At 44.7% G+C, this 22,772-nt stretch overlaps 2 protein-coding genes across 7 annotated transcripts; both read right to left on the reverse strand.

The window, feature by feature from the left end:
- Positions 1 to 61: 61 nt before the first annotated feature.
- Positions 62 to 12,643, reverse strand: ilf3b (interleukin enhancer binding factor 3b). Of its 6 annotated transcripts, none has more exons than XM_035181636.2 (18): positions 12,554 to 12,643; positions 11,369 to 11,445; positions 10,011 to 10,234; positions 9,725 to 9,899; positions 8,790 to 8,937; positions 6,732 to 6,823; positions 5,516 to 5,611; positions 5,087 to 5,198; positions 4,886 to 4,983; positions 4,695 to 4,806; positions 4,482 to 4,595; positions 4,156 to 4,361; positions 3,859 to 4,035; positions 3,485 to 3,766; positions 3,191 to 3,323; positions 3,033 to 3,080; positions 1,072 to 1,491; positions 62 to 913 (listed from the first exon to the last, which is right to left on the reverse strand). In XM_035181636.2, exons 2-18 carry the CDS (start codon positions 11,369 to 11,371, stop codon positions 762 to 764), a joined length of 2,592 nt encoding a protein of 863 aa, XP_035037527.1. In that variant the 5' UTR covers positions 11,372 to 11,445; positions 12,554 to 12,643; the 3' UTR covers positions 62 to 761. The 6 variants fall into 6 exon arrangements, with proteins under 6 accessions (XP_035037527.1, XP_035037525.1, XP_035037526.1 ...); XM_035181634.2 differs by having other exon boundaries at positions 4,886 to 4,974; positions 9,725 to 9,929; XM_035181635.2 differs by having other exon boundaries at positions 3,485 to 3,751; positions 9,725 to 9,929.
- Positions 12,644 to 15,385: 2,742 nt separating this feature from the next.
- LOC118123936 (prostaglandin E2 receptor EP1 subtype) lies at positions 15,386 to 20,425 on the reverse strand. The gene is made up of 3 exons (XM_035181651.2): positions 20,096 to 20,425; positions 17,455 to 18,356; positions 15,386 to 16,017 (listed from the first exon to the last, which is right to left on the reverse strand). The coding sequence occupies exons 2-3, from the start codon at positions 18,307 to 18,309 to the stop codon at positions 15,742 to 15,744; spliced, it is 1,131 nt and encodes a 376-aa protein (XP_035037542.1). The 5' UTR covers positions 18,310 to 18,356; positions 20,096 to 20,425; the 3' UTR covers positions 15,386 to 15,741.
- Positions 20,426 to 22,772: the final 2,347 nt, after the last annotated feature.

The raw sequence follows: 22,772 nt of genomic DNA on the forward strand, positions 1-22,772 counted from the left end.
AGCTATAGAATTAACCATTTATTAATAAAGTATCAGTGGTAAAAAATCCTTGAGACATCAATTCAAAATAAAAATCATTTATTAATACACTGTTATACATTAACAAGAACAAATCCCACCCAATCAAAAAGCTACACTGAGCAGAGATGTGGATAGAACATCAGAATGTAAGTATTTTCCAGTAATCTCCAAAACCATTGATTGAAATAACTACATCACGTTAGATAAAAACTAAAGAAAGATTAAAATAAAATACACACATTGAAGAAGAGACTGAACTATTTGGATCAATTGAATTGTTACAAAAAGTACAACAACCGTTGTAGTTTCAAACTACATGATTTTACTAATTCCATTATGAGAGAAAAACATTTGTCCACACAGTCCTCAGAAGAAAGGTAATCAAACCAGAGAAGGTGAGAAGCTTTTGACATCAGCCTTCAAATTGAGTGATGACGACGACTGGTAGCACATTTAAAAATAAAAAACATAATTAGAATAACCTAAAACCACAGGACTAAGCACTGACCAGACCACTGAAACAGACCACTAAACTTAGCCACGACCCAGGTCTGACCTCTCACTTTGTGCCCACATGTGCTACATATAAACTCAAAAGCACAGAAGCAAAGAACATGGACAAGGCAGAGCGCACAGGGCAAGCCGTCAATCACTTTCTTTGGAGAAGGCTTCACACACACACCCACACACCCACACACACACACACACACGCCCGTGAGTCTCAGACGGAGTGATAGAGTCTATCTGTACTGGTAGTTCATGCTTCCGTCTCCTCTGCCGTAGCCTGTTGGGTTGTGGTACTGAGAGTGGTTGTTGCCGAAGCCCTGGTTGTTGCCGCTGCCTGCTGCTCCTCCTGCTCCCGGTGCGTTGTAAGTGGACTGGCTGTTGAAGCCTACAAGGAAAGAGACAGTGAAATTAGGTAGAGATTTTAATATGCTTGATTTGCTTTGACCTGAAACCCCAGAGAATCTATTGTCAAGAGGAAGATAAGAAACACCTAAAGAAATGTCTGAATGAAGAATCTTATTTAAAACAATTCCTTTAACTCACCATCATAACTATAGTCTTGGCTCCCCCCAGTGCCCCCCGTCACCTGGCTGGGATAGGCAGTGCTGTACATGTATCCACCCGTTCCACCCTGGTTCTGGTTGAAGTTCTTCTTTCCCTGCCCATAACCCTGGCCATACTGGTTATAGGCGGCCTGCCCTGAGGGACTGGTGGACTGGTAGCCCCCTGCAGCTGCACTGTTTGTCCCCGGAGGACCTGGAAATGGTGCCTTCACTGCCTTGTGCATGGGGGGTTTCTTTTTCGGGACTTTGGCGGCAGCAGTGGCAGTGTAGCCTGCGTCGTTCTGGTAGTACGACCCGTAGGCGCCCTGTGCTTCATCCGGTGCTGTGCTGGCGGGAGGGCCGTCCGATGGGCTGCTTGATGCCCCGTCTCCTCCGTTTGTGCCACCATTGTTATAGTAACCTGGGAAACAACAGCACGGCACAGTCTTAAAACAGGCATAACAGGATATATTATATTTATATATATCTTATACTACTGCTTGCATATCAGCACATTCATGTAAATAATGAATTCAGACCCTTGAGTAAGACAGGAGTGACAGTGACATTTATTAAAAAAACAACTAAAATCATAAAAAAGGTAATCAAACATCAGATTTTCCATTTCAGCCGATCTGTGTGTAAACCTCGTGCCAACAAGCTCAGTTCATCGACGCCCGATGCTGTTACAGATGGAACACGGCGATAACAACATACTGCCAAAGTAAGACCATCATGCATTCAGTGTAGCTCGGACTAGACAGTGTTGCTGATATCACACAGAAACCGCAAACTTCATATAAACAGTGAGGTCATTTTTAAAAAGCAAGGCAGAAAATACAAAATAAGCTCAATGCATGTGACAGGAAGGCTCGACAATGACAGAAGAACAACTCATGCTAAGATTTTCTCAGTATTATTATCATCTCGGTAAACAGGATGGAGACAGAGACAGAACACTGCTTCTGTCTTGACAATTGTCCCAAAGGCAGTAAGTTGTCCAGCTCCTACGGGCTTTCCCTCAAATCCTGATCCAGGAACAAAGCCCCGTCCGAGTTCTGACACGTGGAGAAACTCTACAGTGAACCAGCCCTGCGGTTCAGGGGAGGTCCAGCTGTTCGGCTGCGTCCACGGGCAAGTTGAGAGAACAGTAGTTGAATTATGGCTACGTGCATGCAGGGGCAGATCGTCTCCTGGAGGCTTCAGAGCGTGACAAGTGGATTGGCAAGACAGGGCGGAGAGGCTGTTGGCGCTTTATTCCCAGGGTTGCGGACTTGGTGGTGAAGGGAGTTCATGGTGCTGTTGCAACACTATTGTGGATTTTGTAAATTTTTTTACTCCTCTCTACAAGACTGTTTTTGATTTTTCTAAAACACTGGGGGAAGATCTATGTCGCAAACTCGTGGTAGCCATAGCAGTCTGAGACAAAGTCACCTAAAGAGTGAGACAGGGCAGAGAAGGGGGAAAAAATATCAAAATTAGATTTGTTTTCTGCCATAAAAGGCGGCAGTTGAATGACTGGTTGGGTCAGATTACATTAAAACTGAGTTATTGGGTTTTTAGATTTCTCTGCTCCTGTCACGCTCTGGTAGGTCAGTCCTCAGAACAGGCTGCCAGAAGGACGAAAAGGTGTCTCATAAGAGGGGACTTGTCAAAAACAGATTCAATCCTGTGGCTTAAAGCAGAGAAATGTAAAATATATGAACTGGGAACATCCCAACAAGGTTTGGTATTAACACATCGTTGTTTTTTTTAAAGCTAGAAACAGTTTTCAGCATTACGTTACATTCTCTGATGAAGACAAACAGGTGAGAAGTGAGTCCTGGGCCGGTTCACCTTCCTGCCACCGGACACATCAACATGCCCCAGGGTTCAGACATTTCTCACGGGTAAATGAAAGCCTAACTGCAGCTTAGATAAGAGCCTGTATCTAGGATTATAAAAGATCAAATGAATACTTACTGTAGCCGGCGTTAGCGTTGTTCCCGTAACCATATGTTCCGAAGCCACCTGGAAGGAAGACACACAATCAATAAGCTGCTTTGACGCAATAAATCGCGATATTCATGGCTACTAACTTTATTACCAGCTCAGGCAATATGTCGACAGTGTGCTTTTACCTCCTTGGCCGTAGCCTCCTCCGTTATTGAAGCCCCTGCCCCTGCCCCTTCCACGACCTCGTCCACCTCTTCCTCTGTGCAGGCCTGCGTCTCCGCCTCCGGAGGCTCCCATCATACCAAAACCTGGAGTGTGCTGCAGAGGAAAGGAACATTTTATTAAGATGTGTCTGCTGCTGAGAACACGAGACCTGATGATACGACTGGAGCTTTCATCAGTTTGAACCTTTCACCTTCAGATTTGCGTATTCTTTTATTTTATATTTTGTGTCTGTAGACGTTTTTCTTGGTGCTTACCATGGGTGGCCCCTTTTTCTTTTTAGCCGCCTCGGCCACAGAGCCTTCAGGGAAGAGACGCTCCAACGCAGCCAGGGCAGCATAAGCCTTCGCCACCTTCTTATTGGATCCTGTGCCCTCGAACTTCTGACCATCAATCTCCACCTCCATGACGAAGCGCTTGTCGTGGCTGCCGCCCGTCTCCGAGATGAGCTCGTACTTGAGTCCGCGGCGCTTCTCGTTCAGCTCCATCACCGGGTTCTTGCCGTGTTTGGTCAGGATCGGTCCCTGTTGACGAGCAGTCTGAGAGAGTGAGATAGTGATATGAGAGCTTTCAGCTAATGGGGGAAAGCACCCACTTATTACTTGCTAACACAAAGAGAGGAGCTGCCTACCTCTCCAGCATCAGTGGCGTCTGCATTGGCTGCTCCCGTGGCCGCTGTGGGCGGTTCGATGGGTGTCAGTACTGGCTTCAACTCTTCCACTTTCACAACTGTTTCTGTCTCCTCTGGTTTTACTGGATCAGTAGCTTTGACTTCCACGCCTGTGGGCAGACCCATGTACAGCAGGACCTGAAAGAGACCACACAGATTCAACTCTGTTAAAATAACAAGGAGATGCAGTTCAGATGGTTCTGAGGCTATATTTAAATCTTAATTAAACACCCCCCCCACTGGAAAATCTGTGCTCACCTTTACAGCTACATGCAGCTTGGCAGTGCGTTTGGACGGACCAGAAGCTTCGAAGGTCTTGCCGTCCACCTCTACAGCCATAGTGAAGACGGGAACGTGAACTGGGCCAGTTTGGGAAATGAGTTTGTACTGGAGTCCTGGCTTCAGCTGATTGAGCCTCATCAGAGCGTTCATGGCCTGGGGGGGCTCGGCCTTGTCCTCTGGAGCTGGTGGGAAGGACAGAATGAAGACATTATTACGACCCGTAGCAAGAACTTGACTTTTCAATATGAATTTTAATGTGGGATTGATTGATAATTGTGCTTCAAGTGTTGAGAAACACTTACATTTCTTCTGCAGCTTTTTCTTCTTCTTGTTGGGACTCTTGTCATCAGTTCCCTCCTCTTCCTCAATGGGCCTCTTCATCGGTGGAGCATACGCCGTACTGGGTGGGATTTGCACTGAAACAGGGACAATAAAAATGTTATTATAACAGGGTACAAACACAATCAGTATATGTACATATTCTGGAGTCTCATTGCGTATTAAGTATTAATTACCTGTGTAATCGATAGGAGTCTCGCTACGAGGTTTCTTGGGCATCTTAGAGGGAAGTGGATCCATTCCGAGCACTTTGTGAAGCTGTCCGAAAGCTGACAGCCTTAAGGCATGCTGAGGACACGACACACAGTGAGTGAGACGGAGTTTCACATTCACTTCTAGAGTGCACACACAAATTTATCTCACTCACTTGTGCACTAGCTGTGATGTCTTCTCTCTGCTGGTGGTCCAAGTGACCAATAGCATCTTTGGACTCCTTCTCACATGGATCTGAGATTCCTGCAGCATCTGCAACGCAGATTTCATTTAAAACACAGGGAAAAGGCTGAAATACGAGGTTTCAACAGTGCGATTATAACAAAACACTGGAGAAGAAGCTTGGCATACACACCTGCCATGAGGATTCCTGAAGCCAGACACTCTAAAACTCTCCGCAGAGCTTCTCCTGCCCCCATGGGCCGGTTCCCTGTACCAATGGCTTTCTCACAGATCAGCTCCAGAGGCTACACAGCAGGGGAGAGAGGGAGACGTTGTACAAGGAGGCTATTTTTAAGCTTGGCTAGTAGCAGAGAGATTCTAGGTCACTGCGTAAGAGAGCATCTCTGCAATTTAACCGTGCTGGTGGGGCCTGGCTTTTTTGTATCCAGGCAGACAAATGTTTATCAAAGAGATGTGTGGAAGTTAATAAAGATGACTATGATGTTCTGAGCAGCCAAATCAGGGTAAAAAAAGACCCTCCTACATATGGATGTCTTCTCAGAAGCCACAAGGAGCAGAGCGTCACAAAGACTGGTGTGTTGAGACCGTGTAGGGGACTCACCCAACCACGAAGCGGGGCCCATGTGGGGACACGGGCGCACAGGTCCCTTAGAATCCGGATGACAATCACACAGGAGCGGAGTCCGTTAGCTCTGGCCTGGAGACACAAGCAGAGGAGGGGGAGGAAGGGGCACGAGGATGACAAGAAGCCTTAGTCAAAGAGGAAGAGCGTGTGAGTCATAAAGCAACCTAAATATCCAAGTAAATGGAAAATTAATAAAAAATGAAGCCACACAGACTTTAACAGCTTAACTTTGTCATTATGGAAATATTCAAAGATATAGAACGATAAAAGAAAGCCGTGTAACTTTTTGGGAAACTCTAGTTATGACCCTTTTCACAATTGAAGCCGTAGATGATTGATGGTGAAGTTATCAGACATAAAACATTTGTTTGAGTGGAAAAACAAATCATGCTTATCACTAAAGATCAAGAGGAAAGGAGTCAATTAAATCACCTCCAACTTAAGACCAACGTTAACGTGAGAACCAAGTGAACTGATTCAAATAAGGACGCGCTGATGGGTGCGTCACTGAAAGGGGTAATGGTTAAGTCAGAGGCAATTAAAAAAAAAAAGATAAATTATGACTCGAGGTGCAATATTCCTGTTGATTTGGTAGCACACAGTAACGAAACAGCCAGAGAGCAGGAAAGGTTGAGGCCACACTACAAAAACAAGCTGCAGAGATGGAACACAACATTGTTAAAGTGTGAAAGCCAAAGATGACACAGGCCACGATACTATGAGGAATTAGCAACATGGTTCACTATTTAAAAAACACACATTTTCTCTTAAAAACTTCAGAATGCAGAAGCAAACAATGCTCTACTGGTAGCTTGCTTAAATGTGAAAACATCAACTCACTCACACCAACAATTATATAATAGAAATATTGCACCTGGACACGTGGTGTTTTAGTCCCAGATTTTTTGAGTGAAACTAGTAAACTAAGAAGCAGCAATGAACGTCTTTTAATATGACACTGCAGTGGAACCTGTTAAGTGAGCAAAGCAACTCTACAGCAGTGTAATGACAAAGGTTTCCTGGGAAACAACAGATCGTCAAGTTTTACTACAGGAGGAACACTTCAAAAAGAGTTAAAAAAAGAAGAAAATAACACATTGAACGCCCAAATAAATGACAAAAGGAACAAACAGCATAGAACCAAACTCAAAACTACTTCTGTTTTAGAGACAAATAAAGGCAAGATCCAAACCTGGAACCACTTAGCGTGGCGGAGAGACGCCAAGGCAGTTAGGCATTTCTGCCTGTCCAGAACATCCGGGGGATCGTTGACTGAAAGCGTTTCTATTGGCAGGTGGAATAAGAAGACAAGGTACAGTTTGACCAAGGGGAGTTCTGTCAGCCGGCCAGGGGGAACACAGGCAGCCTTCCCAAACCACAGGCAGGAGGGGGAAGGGGAGGGGGACCCCTCCACTGGAGAACCATCAAACGCTCCCAACCTCCCAGTTTATATGGGTTTTGCACGGGCCGGCAAACAGGCTTTAAACTTAAAACCCACCAGAAGTGGGTTAAATCTTTACTTAGTAAAAAATATGAATCATTTACAAAATCCATAATGTTTAAAAACAAAGTGCACTTTAACCCATGAAGACCTAAAGCGCTAAATTGAAAGACATTGTAAAACCTAAGCATCGTTTGAACACGACCCTTTTAAACTTATTGTCTTATTATCGTTTACAAAAGCTTTAAGTTCTCAGCCTCTTAGGCAGAAAGAGACATGACGTAAAAAAACGTTTGATAGCTTAAACATTTGGTTTTCATTGTAAATCATTACTGTTTCCCAGGGTTAGGGTTAACCCCCCCCCCCCTTCTACTTCCTCCTACTAAAACATGTCTCTTTCTGACGGAGCCACGTTCGGCAGAAACATCATCCGGGTCTGAATCTTCTTTCTTATTATTTTCATCGTCAATAAACTGATGTTATCTTAGACTTATATCATCAGACATAATCTGAAACTATACTTTACAAACTTTTTGCAGGAAAAGAGCACTAACAAACTACATTTCCCGTGAGGAAATCAGTAAATCATAATGTATCTTATCACAGGTCTGGAGACCGACGACATTGTGGATGAGATGCTCACGTCTCATTGAGCTTTAAGAGGAGACGCATGCAAACATCACACACTGGTTTTAAAAGGTATATACACGCATCTGGTCTTAATGGGTTAAAAACATCAGCTTGTAACAAATGGGAGGTTGTCTCTTCGTGATTGCTTCAACTCAAATGGCGTGCTTTTCTTTTCTAGTGCTAACAGGAGGTAGAGGCCCTCCCCTTCGCCCCTATACTGGGTACACTGCACTTTGCCCCTTCCGAGACAGAGAGCGGCCAGTTGGTCAAAGGTCCAGCGTCCCTAAAAATTGACAAACTAGAAGGCTTGACAGAGAGAATCAGAATTGGAACCACAGGCAGAAGTTATCAGATGCACAAAAAGTGGGTATCAAAACAAGTCCACACTGCAGCAAAACTGATGGCTTAAAAGTAAGACCCAAACTGGGCATCACTGTTCGCACAGGGCTAAAGATAAGGACACGGTTTGACACCTGCAACAACCCAGATCCTCACCACTGTTGAGATCTCTCAACCAGGAGATTAGCTACTGGAAATCGTACTTTGTTTATGTATTATCGATAACAAAGTTGATCAAATTGCGTACAACTGTGTTACTGCCTAAGAACTGGGGCTGATCCCAGTTCTAGGAGCAGAATCCAATGTCCCGTGTCGTTATCTGTAAGCCTGAGCCTTCCTCTTATGGAACATCAGAGACAGTCACTAGCCCACTGCTGGGTCTCGTTACCAAAGTCAGTTTCACCACATGTTCTGCTACTCATTTTTGCTGCAATGCAAACCGTTCATCATCAATGATAAAACACATGCAAACAAAGTGGTCTCTCTCTCTTTTTGTATTTGGTTAACTTCTCAGTAAGCCTTCATTTCATTGGTGACCTTGATCATCAAGGGGAATAAAAAGCCATGTCTTCAACAGTCAGTAAACTACCTGCCCTATACTGTATATTGGGCCATCAAAAATGTACAATTACATTACATGGAACTACGAGAGTGGCTAGAGAGCTATAAGCATAGCACAGTTTGATTATGTGACGGTGCATTTCTTGTCCCCTAGCTCCATTGAAGGCCCAATAAACAATATCTGTCTAGTCTGGTCTCCTGCCTTGCCTCCCTGCTGGAGGCAGGACGCCACTAAAGAAGGAAGAGAAACAACATTACAGTCCTTGTGTAGGAGCTTACCACCGGCGGCGGCCTTCTCAACCTCCTCACGAACCAGAGGGGAAGTCAAGTGAATGGTGAGGGTGAGAGGCGGCTCCTTGGCGTTCTTGATGATGATACTCGCCTCACGGATGTTCTGGGTCACCACATATTTGTCTTCTACGATCAGCTGCGAACGCGGAGAAGAGTCAGAGATGAGAAATCACAGCAGATTTATAGAACAACGACTATGTTGAAGGTTTTGTGATCTCTATCATGCTTTATGGTCTAAAAGTCAAGGTGCTCCAATTGATCGGCATCGGTCGATATTCCCTCTAATTAGTCTACAAACGTCAATCAGATGAGGCAGAACAAACTGTCACTAATGAAGTGCAACAGACATAAGGAATTCAGATGGCTCACTTTTTTCCCCTCAGTAAATACTTTTGTATTCTAACTTAGGAAGTTATTTGATGACTCCTTTTTCGTTTTTCCCCCCGGAGCTGATGGTTGAAATAGTCAACAAGTGAGGCATCCTGCTTCTCTTCTCATCTCTGTTGAATATTGGCTGATACTATATTAAACGATCGGCCCCAGAATCCCTGACTGGAACACCCTTTTCTAAAAGTGAACACAATAACTCCAACACAGAATGACAACTTAATCCCTACAGCTGCCTCAACAACCCATCACTTCAACAGATTCCTTTCTCATGTCAACACATGCAGCCAAGGATCAACTGTGCTGGGTCTGCTATGATAGGTATGAAAATAAGAGTTCAAATGATTAATCTGCAGGATGATTATCCTCTCACAGATATTTAAAAGATACATAAGAGAAATAATAAGAATGGATATTGGCTTAAATATTGTTTATACTCTTCTGTGTCTGTCTCAAAAATCAAGACGGGTTAGGCTCTAATAAAACTGGGGGGTTTCATTATATTGAACACTGAATTAGCTGGGGTCTGTTCTTACCTTGAGCTGTGTAACAAGGTTTTCAGACACCTTCTTCAGGAGATTGGTGGTAGGCTTGTCCTTACAGAGGAGCACCAGCTCCAGGTCCAGGTCCCCCTTCAGTAGCAGGCCTTTGGCCACCAGGCCCACCCTCATCACCCCCCGCAGAGTGCGGGTCGCCTGGTCTTTGGGCTCACTTCCAAAAATAAACAAGGACAAAGGATAACTACAAAAAATGTACACATGGTGAGAGAAAGGCCATTTGATCATTTCTAACCAATGAACAGAAGTAATTACACCTCCTCACCTTTCTTTATCTGTGTCTGTTCCATCCAACTCAGGCTTAGACACGCCCTTCTCCTGCTTATCCAGCCAATCCGAGACAGCCTTGAGGGCCCGCTCTGTGTATGACACCATGTTCTGGACACTTTCCAGCTCCTCTTGCGTCGGGTAGATGGCAGAGTGCTTGGCCATGACATGGCGGTCATCATTCATGAAGACACGCATTGAGCGGTGGCGCATTGGGGGAGGCTAGTGATGGAAAGAAGTAACAATAAAGGAGAAATGAGAAAGTGTTTACAGAGTTCACAGCGACTAGTTTACACCAAATCATAGCACAAATAGTGAGTGATGAATGCACCCAGGCGGGAAGTTAATAACTTTGTCAAAGTGCAAAGCTAAATCTGACATCTACCCCTGATGATGCATCACCATGCTTAGAGTTATTTTGGGAGAATTTAACAACAGATCCCATGGAATTTTATTCAGGCCCAAAATTGCAGTAGCAGAAAAACAAGACACTGCTTTCAGACGTGCACTGGACTCCGCAGATCCTCTGTAGTTTCTCCAGAGGTGTATGTGTGGACGCTCCTGGATTTCTACGGACTTTATACTAGGAGCTCAGGCTGATAAAGTCAGTAGAAATCCAGGAGCAGTCGATGTGTGAACAATTCCCCGCTGGATTGAGCATGAGCGAGTGGGGTGTTGATGATGCTCCTAACGCGCAACAGATGCAAAAAACCTAATATCTCGAGGTGATAAGGGTTGTGTCGTGCAGGTAGAAGACACAGACGAAGATATCAAGAGAGTTTGTGGTGATAAGAGATGACGACGGTGTCTGGTGCTGTAAACAAAATCACGTGATCTACGCAGGAGAGGTAACACATCACTTCCTGTTCCTGGTTTTATTCAGAACCGCTATTAATCTGAGTCCACTGATCCTTCTTTGTGAGGCTTTTATAAAGATCAGACGGTTCTACTTCATTAAACTGAAAGACCTACTTGCTCTGCCACTCACTTGCCTTTGATTAATTAAAAACGCCGAGTAGCTGGGCCCGCATGTCTTTGCCAAGCTCCCAACACCAGTGATTACACAAGGCAAATGTGTGCACAGGCAGCCGGAGCCAATTTAAAAGGAGGGCTGAAGCGTGGAAGGCGCAGCATGTGCTCCGAAAGCCCCGGGCAGACTCCCAGAACAAAACACTGGCACCAGTTCTTCGTCAGCTGTTCAGATGTGACATATTTGTTTGCTCTGTTATCAGTGATACTCAACAAAAGGATTCAGTGTGGTCCTGGGTTTTGAGAGCCGGCCTGTTGTCTGAAAATTACACACAACACACAGATATGCAACTTCAAATAAAATTGAGACTTAAATGATATAATTACCATTGTTGCTATGTTCAGTGAACGGCAGTGTTAAAATAGGTCTTTCTTGCAGCAGGTGAAGATGGTGCAGTCCGTCTCTATGGGGGGAAACAAAACCATACACAAAATTGTAAATATTAACATGGCTGCACAAAAGGATGGGTGGTTGGACACAAGATGTCTCAGAAAACATTGAATGGGTTTTTTCTCCAGCTCAGTGAACTGGGAGTCTGTTCTTCTCCCAGTGAAATAAAGCTGTCACCAGCTGTAGAGACAGAAGGAGGCTGTTGGCACAGCATCACAAGCCTCAGGGACACAATGCAGCCCCACGTTCACAGGCAGAGACGGGGTTTGCATCGGTGACACAAGCTGACACGGACACATTCACAACACACACACACACACACACACACACATTGCTATTGTTGTTTTAACTCAGGAAAAGAGACGAGCAAAGTGCCACGCCACAATAACCAGATGTATCTTAAAAGTAGATATCAGTCCCATAACCTGCAAAACGTGACATGAGGCCACATGCATTTTAAAGCCCACGAGCATCACCCATGTGTTTCTGTGTTGCAGTCAACAAGTTGCAGAAGCCAACAGGTTAAAGCAACACAACTGAAAACAACCCACAAGCTGCAGATTCACCCGTTGAACGTGCACCGGAGCGTCGTGCGTTTCGGAGACAGGGTTTTTAAAGAAGCGCCGCACACGCACCGGGACGCGGAGCTCACAGCCCCATCGGGGGAATTTAAAAACAGACGCCATTTTAATTCAGTGCAGAAGCTGACAGGCAGCGGCTAGCTTAGCTAACAAGCTAACAAGCTAACAACCCCCACACACAATACACTCCTCGCCCACCCGAGCTGCACCGACCCCCGGGGGACACGACCACACTGAGTAACACCGGGTAACAAAGACCCACACCGGCAGGAGAGCCGTTAAAACACCGGCGTGTTGCCTTTCGGTCAAAATGGTCGAGGGGACGACACCGAGACCCCATTCAATGATTAGCCACAGCTAGCACTTAGCATGTTAGCTTAGCTTAACAAAGCCGAATGGATGCGCGTCCTGCAGCTCGGAGCTCCCCGGGGCCAGAGCACACCACGCCGGCCCGGCTCGTGTCGCTGGTGTCCTGAGGACATCCAGCACTTCCCGCCGTGCTCACAGACAGAAGACATTAAAGGACCGTTAGTAACTGACCGGCTCACGGACGCTGCTGCGCTGTTGCTCCCGATCTCTGCTGCTGGAGCGCAAATGGAAACCTGTGGGCAAACCCCGCCCCGATCTGAGAGCCACGAAGCTGATTGGATGGAGGCTGCATGAGATTGTGTTCCCATTGGCTGCGACTTCGGAGCGTACGGCAGGAGGGGCGTGGCCTGTGATGGAGGCTTTCAATTGAGTTTTCTAATCAAAACAACTGATCTCCATGTTCTCTATGTTCTTCATGTTCTCCATGTTCTCTATGTTCTTCATGTTCTCCATGTTCTACATGTTCTGAGTTCTCCATGTTCTCTATGTTCTCTATGTTCTCTATGTTCTCTATGTTCTCCATGTTCTCCATGTTCTCTATGTTCTCTATGTTCTGGGTTCTTCATGTTCTGTTCTCCATGTTCTCCATGTTCTCTATGTTCTCCATGTTCTCCATGTTCTCTATGTTCTGAGTTCTCCATGTTCTCCATGTTCTCCATGTTCTGAGTTCTCCATGTTCTCCATGTTCTCCATGTTCGGAGTTCTTCATGTTCTCCATGTTCTCCATGTTCTCCATGTTCTGAGTTCTCCATGTTCTGCATGTTCTGAGTTCTCCATGTTCTCCATGTTCTGAGTTCTCCATGTTCGGAGTTCTTCATGTTCTCCATGTTCTCCATGTTCTCCATGTTCTGAGTTCTCCATGTTCTGCATGTTCTGAGTTCTCCATGTTCTCCATGTTCTCTATGTTCTGCATGTTCTGAGTTCTCCATGTTCTCCATGTTCTCCATGTTCTGAGTTCTTCATGTTCTCCATGTTCTCCATGTTCTGAGTTCTCCATGTTCTGCATGTTCTGAGTTCTCCATGTTCTCCATGTTCTCCATGTTCTGAGTTCTCCATGTTCTGCATGTTCTGAGTTCTCCATGTTCTCCATGTTCTCCATGTTCGGAGTTCTCCATGTTCTCCATGTTCTGAGTTCTTCATGTTCTCTATGTTCTCCATGTTCTCCATGTTCTCCATGTTCTGAGTTCTCCATGTTCTCTATGTTCTCCATGTTCTGTTGTGTTACATGAAGGTGTTTGTATCCTATTGGACAGTTAAGCCTAACACATGCTTACCTGCTTATCCTGTGTCCTTACATGTTGCTTCTGATATGATCTATAAAAGAGGTGGTGTCTCTCTGGGCTGTTTGAGTTAGATATGAAAGTCCCTGAGCGTAGACACCACAATGTGCTGCTGTGTGGTCCTTTATCTACAACCTGACCTTGGCTACTGTGAAGAGAGAAAGGAATATGTTTGGAATGAGACAGGCCCAGTTCTCTTTATGATGTTCTGCAGATGTAATGTGTGTGGGAGGTCCAACATTCCTCCACAGTGCGGAGGTGTTGTTGTTTGTTTTATACTCATGTTTTTCTCAGAATGGAATGTTGTGGAAAGTCCTCTCAGAGTTCAGAGGAGGATTTATTGGTCTACACTAGATGTAAACACCTTGTTACAAATTTAATGTACACATAAAAATAAACATCTCCTCTCTCTGTGTTCCACCATGTGGAGTTGTCCTGGTGTTTGTTACCTCCTGTGAAAGCAGATTCTGAAAGGCTCAGTGCGATCAACATCAATATTCAACTTGACAGAATCTGCATTCTTCTTTCTTCTTCTAGTGCAGGAAGCATCACTGTCACTGTCACTGTCAAAATACAGGTTTGTATATAAGCAGCATCTCCAGGGTTTGACTTCCATGCGGAGAAAACATCTAAACATTTTAGCTACGTGAGCTACACATTGTAAAACTTTACATTTTGGTGATTTGGCCAATTTGCTGACACAAAAACTAGTTTTTGAAGCATGAATTACATTTTCTTGTATGTTTCTACCTGTTTGCAGACATATAATATAAATGTGATGTCCCATAAAAATTGTTGTTGCAGAATTTTAATACAGTTTCAAGAAATGAGCCAAAGCCACTGACAAACTGCAACACAAACATTTATTTTGTAATCTGACATTCACCTTTATCAATTAGCTTTGGTAACACAGAGTTTCACTTCAGTCCCCACTCATGTGAGGGAAATACACACACACACCACACACACACACACACACACACACACACACACACACACACACACACACACACACACACACACACACACACACACACACATTCATATCACAGCATCACACTGGACACACACAATGGTGTTTTTCACATCTTCAAGCTGAGGTAAGAGCACAGCCTTTTTCTTTTGCTCTCTCATGTGAGCATTCACACAAGTCATTGACTTTTCCATCGTGTCACTGAACAAAACAAACATTTAAAGACACCTGTGACTTGAGATGTTCGCTGTGAGACTCCATACAGTCTTCACTCGGGTGGAAGTCATCGTCCTCCCGCCCAACTTTATATTTACATGTGCTCTCATAGAGGGCAGACTGCCACGCACACGTCTGAGCCACGGTGCATCGTTAGCAGTTTATAAGGAGCTGGGGCGTTTCCCCCCCCCCGGTAGTTTAACACTGGCTCGTTTCCACCTTTTCACCTCTTCACACATAGACTGTAAATAAAGATGGCCGATGCTCCTCCTCTTCTCTCTCGTGTATTTGGAGCCAGAAGCTGTGTCTCAATTAATGGGTGACATCCTTCGCGGGCTGCATTTAAAGGGGCGTGACGTGGCGGTCCCATTTCAAGGCTCCTTCAAATGTGGCTGACATGTGTGTCCTTCCATCACCGGAAAAAGAAAATCTCCAATGGGTCGATCCTTTTGCTCTTCAGTGATGAACTGCTTCAAAGAGGTAATGGCGTCAGCAAGCGACAAGACGTTCGATGCATGGAGCCACAGCCTTGGGGGGTCACTCCACCAATCGTGAGTCAGTCTCAGCTAACAATCATAATGATTCACCCGTTTTTATATGATTAAATAATTCATTTTAACCAAATGTCCCAGAAATATTACAGATATCATCTTTGAGAAAAAGTTATTGGGGAGGTGGGGTTTGTAACCAATGCTGCAGCCAGCCACCAGGGGGCGATGAAGACACCTTGGCATCACTTTAAGCAGCTGTCATGTCGTCCATCTTTATTTACAGTCTATGCTTCATAAGTAGAAGGAAAATCTCTTTTCATCCGGGACCTTTTGAGACCGAAGTCAGCTCAGGATGAAAAGCTGCCAGGTTCAGTTCTGACCATCAGAGCATCCGATCCTCTAAATCTTATTGACACTGGTTTTCTCCGAGTTCTGAAAGGAGCTGACGTCCCAGCGGGTGGTGCGGAACGTGCTTCCCTTGAAACTGGCCTGCTTCTTGGTGATGCGGTAGATCTTCCTGAGGATGGCCCGCCGCAGCAGGATGTAGACCCAGGGGTCCAGGATCTGGTTGCAGGTCGCCATCCTGACGCCCGTCACCATCAGAGCCCGGTAGGTGGCCCGGTCACCGCTCGGGGAGCCGCTGTACGACCGCATGGCCGACATCACTCCAAAGATCTGTCAAAAAGAGAGGACACAGCTTCAGTCATGTATTATTGTACGATCTAACCAACTTGGTGGAAAGGATGTGATGCGGGTCAGTGAAGAACCCATAACATTTTGGTGTGGATCTATGAATTTTCATTGAACATTTCTTTGACGATTGCGAGATGGGAAGTTGTTCCCTGTTTTCACTGCTTTTCCCAGAGAATAATTGAAGGATCTTGATTTAATAAACATGTGGCATGTTGAGGGGACTGATATTTATGAGACTGTGAAATTCGGTGCAGCTTGATAGTCTTTAATCTGCTGTTGGGCCTTGGAGGAGGTAGAAACTCCAATGTGCTCTTCTAGCATGTTCGTGTGCATGTTTAGAAATTTGCTGCAGATCCAAATAAAAATCTGGATCTAGTGAATTTATGGCTTAACAGGGAGAGACTGCGGGGCCCTGGTGGAAATATGGGCGAGTGTCATTGTAGTTTGTATGATTTATTTCCTTTGAGTGCCAAAAAAGTTGTTTTTACATATTCACTTAAACAGCGACAGTTTAAACTAGAATTCGTGATTCCAAACTCTAAACTAAATAAACTCACATAATGTTCTTCTCTAAAATCCCGGTGGAGTTTCAAACACGTCACCAGGAAGTTTATGGATAAAATGATGAGGAATAATAGATCTAAAGAATTTCCATTCGAAGGATCATAAAAACATGTGCTGTTCTGGGACATAAACAACATCCTCAGACGTCAAAATATTTTCCGGCCCTCAAATACACAGGAATTAAAAAGGAGAAAATGCATTTTTAAGCAGTTGCTATGAGCCAACTCCTATTACGGTCATAAAACCCTTTCACGGTTAATGTTGTGATGGATGCTGATTTTAGTCAGTTGTAATTATTAGGAAATTCAAGACATCCTGTTTCCTGTCATTTAGAAATAGCACTTTCACCATTCAGCCTGATACAGACCGAGCATCTGCAGCTCGGCTCACGTTGTCTTATGGGAATCAAACTCTGACATTTGACTAAAGTTATGAACAGTGAGTCAGCTGCTAATCGACTAAAGGGTTTGCCCCTGAAATCGATGGTGGAGATGTTTCGGCTTCCTACTCAGTAAATCACTCAGTAAATCACTCCACCTGTCCTGAGTGACAGTTCATATAAAACCTGCAGAAACATGAGACACATTCGTCTTGTTTGAAACTTGCACAGCGTTCCAGAGCCGAACAGAGGGTTTGAGATAATAACTCTGATATTAAAGAGTTTTAACGGAATAGAGGATTTAAAAACATAAAAAAACATAAAAAAAGGTGCTGTTTGTGAATTCCTACAACTTGAAACGTCTTAATTGTCCTCAAAACCAGACTCAAATCAAATATGAATATCTCATCATGTTGGGGTATTAGAATATGCCTCTTTAAATGTTTGTTAAATGGAGTTATTTAGACCAAACTCACCAGCAGAGGGCTCCAGCAGATGCAGGAGGTGACCATGATGCCAACCAGCTGCACCACCATCTCCGTGTCATGGGACGTGGCCGAGCGGCGCTGGGAGCTGCACCTCTTCTTTAGCCGGGCTCGCACCAGCGTGATCCCGCTGATGGTGTTACACACAAAGGCCATGGCCAGAGAACCCAGCGCGAGTCCAGAGAACAGCATCACAAAGGCCAGGTCCGTGGCCTCAGTGTCCTCCATCACCCTGATGAAGCACCACGTCCCTGGGTACTGGTAGGTGTAGGCCCCCAGGCTGAAGAAGGGCAGCATGGCCACGCATAACGCCAGTAGCCAGATGAGGGTCAGTGCCATTTTAGTCCGTGCTGTGGTCACCAGGCGTGCGTGTAGTAGAGGCCTCGTGACGCCCAGACAGCGCTCACCAGCCATGGCACAACCCAGGAAAAGTGGGCACAGGCCGAAGAACACCATGCAACCTCCCAGAAACAGACACGAGGCATCAGGGTCCCGACTTAATCTGGTGTCCGTTGTGGAACCAGCAACTGCAGAGTATATTCTCAACACGAGGGCTCCGGGGATGACATGTCCAGCCAGATCCGTCGCCACCAGGGAGCTGGCGAAGAGCAGGAACGTGGCCTTTGACCGGCGACGGAAGCGGTTGTAAGCCTTGGCGAGAATGATCAGGGCCACCACGTTGAACAGGATGCCCAGAGTCATGCTGAGGCCGGCCGCCGTGGGGTTGATCGGTGGAAGGGTGTCATTACGAGCGACGGCCTCCCCCTCAGGCACCATGGTGGTGTGGTTAGAGACGGGGGAGGGGGTGATATTACCTGAGGGGCTGTTGTGTTGCATCGCCAGCATCACTACCGAGCCCCGGGCCCGATGCGGTTCCTCTGGCTGAGGCGATTCTGAGAGGGAACAGAGAGCGGATCAGCGTGAGGCAGGAAAACAGAAGTGATTTTATATTTCTCTCAGACCCGGAACTGCAGCAATATATCTCAACCCCATCAATCTGGTACAACTCGTCTGATCGTGTATCCCGATTTAGCCTCAGTATCTGTATGTACAAGAGCCAATAACATTACAATAAATTATAACAAATACAGATGTGTATGTAATATGCACCTTTAACTTTAGAATCCAGAAGGAAATTCTTCTGCAATATTTTGCTCCTAAGTTACAATAACAAAAGAATAAAAACAATAAAGTATATAACAATAAGCATAAATGATTAAAAAAAAACAACTATAATAAGTTTATGAAGAGAAAATGTATATAAATATTCCAGCTACTTTCTTTTCTTGGAGAAAGAGCAACTAGTCAACAACTTGTTATTTCTTGTTACTGATTCCATTTTCATCGTCTTGACACCAGCCAAGATTCAAAGTGAAAACAGATGTCAGTCAGATTAAATGAGATGAGAACAAAATGATTTAATAATGTTTTTTTAGCCCAAAAAACATTTGATACTGTTTCTTCTCCAGCTCCTCCTCCCCCCAAAACAATCCTGTACAGTCTAAACACGTTGTCAAATACATCAACATCCAATCTGACGTTTAGTTCGACCTTTGGTTTTGACTGTTGTCGTCTCTACGGGCAGGAGAAGCCCCTCAGGACAACGTGACTCATCTCTACAGCAGAACCAATAATTAGCTCTCAGCTCGATCTGACATCGTCGGGCTTCACTTTTCTCTGCGCACCAGGCAACAGTCGGAGTCTGAACAAGTTCTGGCAGTTTCTGTTCTGACAGCGAGCGCATCGCATTCCTCAGAAACATGCAGTTACTGGGAGCGAGGACGCCGTCACTGCATGAAATCATTAAATCCAGATCACAACCCGACGTACGTGCAAACGGTGTCAGTGGATAAATCCAGTGTTTATTTACATACGAGTCTGCATGTGCTTCATCAGTGAACTTAAAATGAACTGATCAAATATTGCAAACATGTTAAACAATTTTTATGTGCTGATTTTAAACACTTTTTTCAAAACCTACGTGTGATTTCTTTTTTAATTCTACGAATCTCAATATTTTACTAATTTAGTATTTGGTGCGTGTCATTACATTTTAGAATCGTACTTAATGAATAAAGAGGATAATACCTGATGATACATGTGTACTAATGACACTCAGGCTTTATCTCTGTCAGTCTGTGCACGGTGAAGAAGCATTTCCCTTCCAGCGATCACATTTTTGACTCTATGACAACTTTTTTTTCCATTTTCTTTTTAACGTTTTCATGTTTTGAAGTCGGCGTTCTTTAGAATATAACTATTTTCTAACATTTTAACGCCCAATAAAGAATTATGACTCCAGGGCAGAACCTTTGTGTTTTGAATCAGATAAAGATATTTAATCTGCCTTTGGAATAAGATGGAGATGTTCAATAACACTTTGATTAGGACAGTGGCTCATAAGTGAAGCTGTCAAGACAAATGAGCTATAAATCACATGTATAATAATGACACTAATGCACGATCTGTGTGAGTCTGTAGGTTTAAGGAGCATTTTCCTTCCAGCTGTCACATTTTTATGTTTTAAAGTGGGCGTTCCTCAAAATGTCTATTTTCTGATTAAAAAAATTGTGAAAAATGAATAAATCTCCCAATGACCACGTGTAAATTAGATAAAAGATCTATAACCTACCTTTGGAATAAGAAATCCATGGAGACAATCACGACCACTTTGATGAAGACAATGACTCATAACTGAAGCTGTGACACGGATGAGGTCGCTCTTCACGTCCTCCCTTCAGACGTCTTCTTCACCTGAACTGTTTCCTCATTATGCAACAGACACACACTGTGCAGAAACTCTCCTCTCGGCGTTGAGCTGCCTCCTCCGTTACGTTGCACAAGCATGTCTCTGCTCCTCTCGGCTGCAGCCTGCTGCTTTTATACGCTGCAGAGCGCTCACATTCCCTCTGGGTGGCTCACTCAGTGAAAACCCTGATTTCCAGGCAGCAGCAGCAGCAGCAGCAGAGTGAAAGGGTCACTCAGAGAAAACCCAGAGCGGAATATGAATATTTAAAATCCTGACTCCACCTCACAAACCAGTCAGAGGATGTAGCTCTTAAATATTAAGCCCATAATAACAACAACCTGTAGGGTTTCAAATCAAACACGCAGACCCGCCTGAGGCTCCAGGAAAACACCCATTTAAAGATGTACTTTTATGAGCAGTGATTACAGTTTTTAACTCAGATATGTATGACTTCATACAACAACACCTCAATCAGAAATAACATAAAGCCCAAACTGATCAAAGCAAGATCAGAGTCTTCGGTGTAAAAGGCGGATTTTGGTGTTTGAAGCTGTTTTACATGAACTACTTGTATGTTTTAAGGCTCTGGAGACTCATCTGATGTCTGTTAATTGTTCAGAAACGAAAACTGCTCCATTGAACCTCATCTGTACAAACCTCAGAGAACCTGTGGTCAGCTCTCATCAATGGGAACCAGCTGTGCTCATGCCACTGCAAACATCTCTCGCTGTGTGTAGCTGCAGCTGTAAATGCAAATGGGTTCCCAGTTCTTCAGGAGACCCACCAGGCCGGTGCTGCCGGTGCTGCAGGGGGGACGGGGACGTCAGGGTTTAATGCTCCAGGTCTCGCCCCAGGGAGGAAAAGCAAACTGATTCCTGATCAGCGCAGGGAGAATGAATGAATACACGGATCAGTGCCACATCAGATTCCCGTCATCACTTCTCAGGCCATATCGCTAAATTCATCTGGAATTCCTCCTCCAGTGAGAGGTCGTCTTATTTCACTGTCCCCACATGTCCAAAGAGTATAACTAAAATAACATGTAGACATGGATCTGCTTGTACACAATGCAGCTCTTTGTCCGTACACACGCGCGCACACACACACACACACACACACACTGCACCTGTGTGTTGAAACACATCCTCTCTGACTGGCAAGGCAGCGATGCATGGACCTGGCCAGTGTGTGTGCATCTACTCATGGTGTGTGTGTGTGTGTGTGTGTGTGTGTGTGTGTGTGTGTGTGTGTGTGTTGCCAGAACGCTTTAATGAAAAAAATATTGTCCTAAAAAATGTGTTTTTGAAAGCTCACATTCGAGTCCAGGTCGTACGTTGCCTGTGTGCGTCTGTTCCTACATGCATTTGCATAGAGAGTCAGCCAGAGAGAGCCATTAGGAACAGGTGGAGCCGAGGTTAATGCATCCCTCTCTGTTGTGCTATAAAACTCAGAGCCTGGATAAAGTTAACACCTGATCTGGCTGAACCGAGGAACCAGCCGGAGCTCGTGAAAGGAAAAGCAGCATCTGGGCGAGCGATCTATCGAGAGGAGAAGCCATTAGGATTAAAAGGCAGGAAGTCAATTAGAAGGCAGGAGAAAAACAAAATATGTCTCATGGTGGGTCATTTTTTATAAAGACACGGCTTCAGCAACGGAAACATTTAAAGACATAAAAGTCTTTTCTTTAGTGTAATGACAGAAAAAGATGTGCCCGGCTCAGGAGGTGAAGTGGGTTCGAGAGGATGATGATCAGAATCAGGTTTTATTGCCAAGAACGTTTTACACATACAGGAATCTGCCATCGTTTGTGCTGAGCATAAAAAGAAACAATATACAACAGTGTATAAACATCGTAAACACAAAAAAGACACAGTATGAATAATAGATATTTACACTATGACCATTACTGGCCACGGAGAGTTCAAATGTAACAGTCACATTCTTTAAAATGATGGAGTCCTGGTCCTTATTGATGAGGTCGGCCGCAGAAGACTGGAAAAGCTGCAACATAAACACAGTGAATAGATGTAAAAACATATCTTTACAGATTTTCCTTTCTCATGTTTATGTGATTGGAACAGATGCAATAATTGCACAACAATGATCCATCCCACAAAAATATTTGTAGCAGCTGCTATCTCGCTGAGCCGATGCAGACAGACACAGTTTCCATTAGAAAATGTAAAAGCTAACGTGTTTGAATCAAAGTAAAAAGGTGAAAGTGTCTGTTTGTATGATTCACTTGGCTGCAACGGTCTTTTTCCACGTCCGTCTGTGCTGTTGTCCGTCTGCAGACACGATCCTGGAAACACCGTCGCTGGCTCAGGCTGCACAGCCGCTCAGCGTGGCAGAGGAGAAGTGCTCCTCTGAGATCCTCAGCCTTCGCCTCTGTCTCTTCACTACACATGGATGCTATTTACTCGTGCAGCCATGCTGATTGCATATTTTAATTTGCACCAAAGGGACACATCGTAAAACTGGAAACCACACAGCAAAACAGCTGTAAATAGGTTTTACGAGAGGATTTGTGTTGTACGCTGCGCTGGATGACAACATTCGG

The sequence above is a fragment of the Hippoglossus stenolepis genome, chromosome 16, assembly GCF_022539355.2.
Source record: "Hippoglossus stenolepis isolate QCI-W04-F060 chromosome 16, HSTE1.2, whole genome shotgun sequence".
Lineage (NCBI taxonomy): Eukaryota > Metazoa > Chordata > Actinopteri > Pleuronectiformes > Pleuronectidae > Hippoglossus > Hippoglossus stenolepis.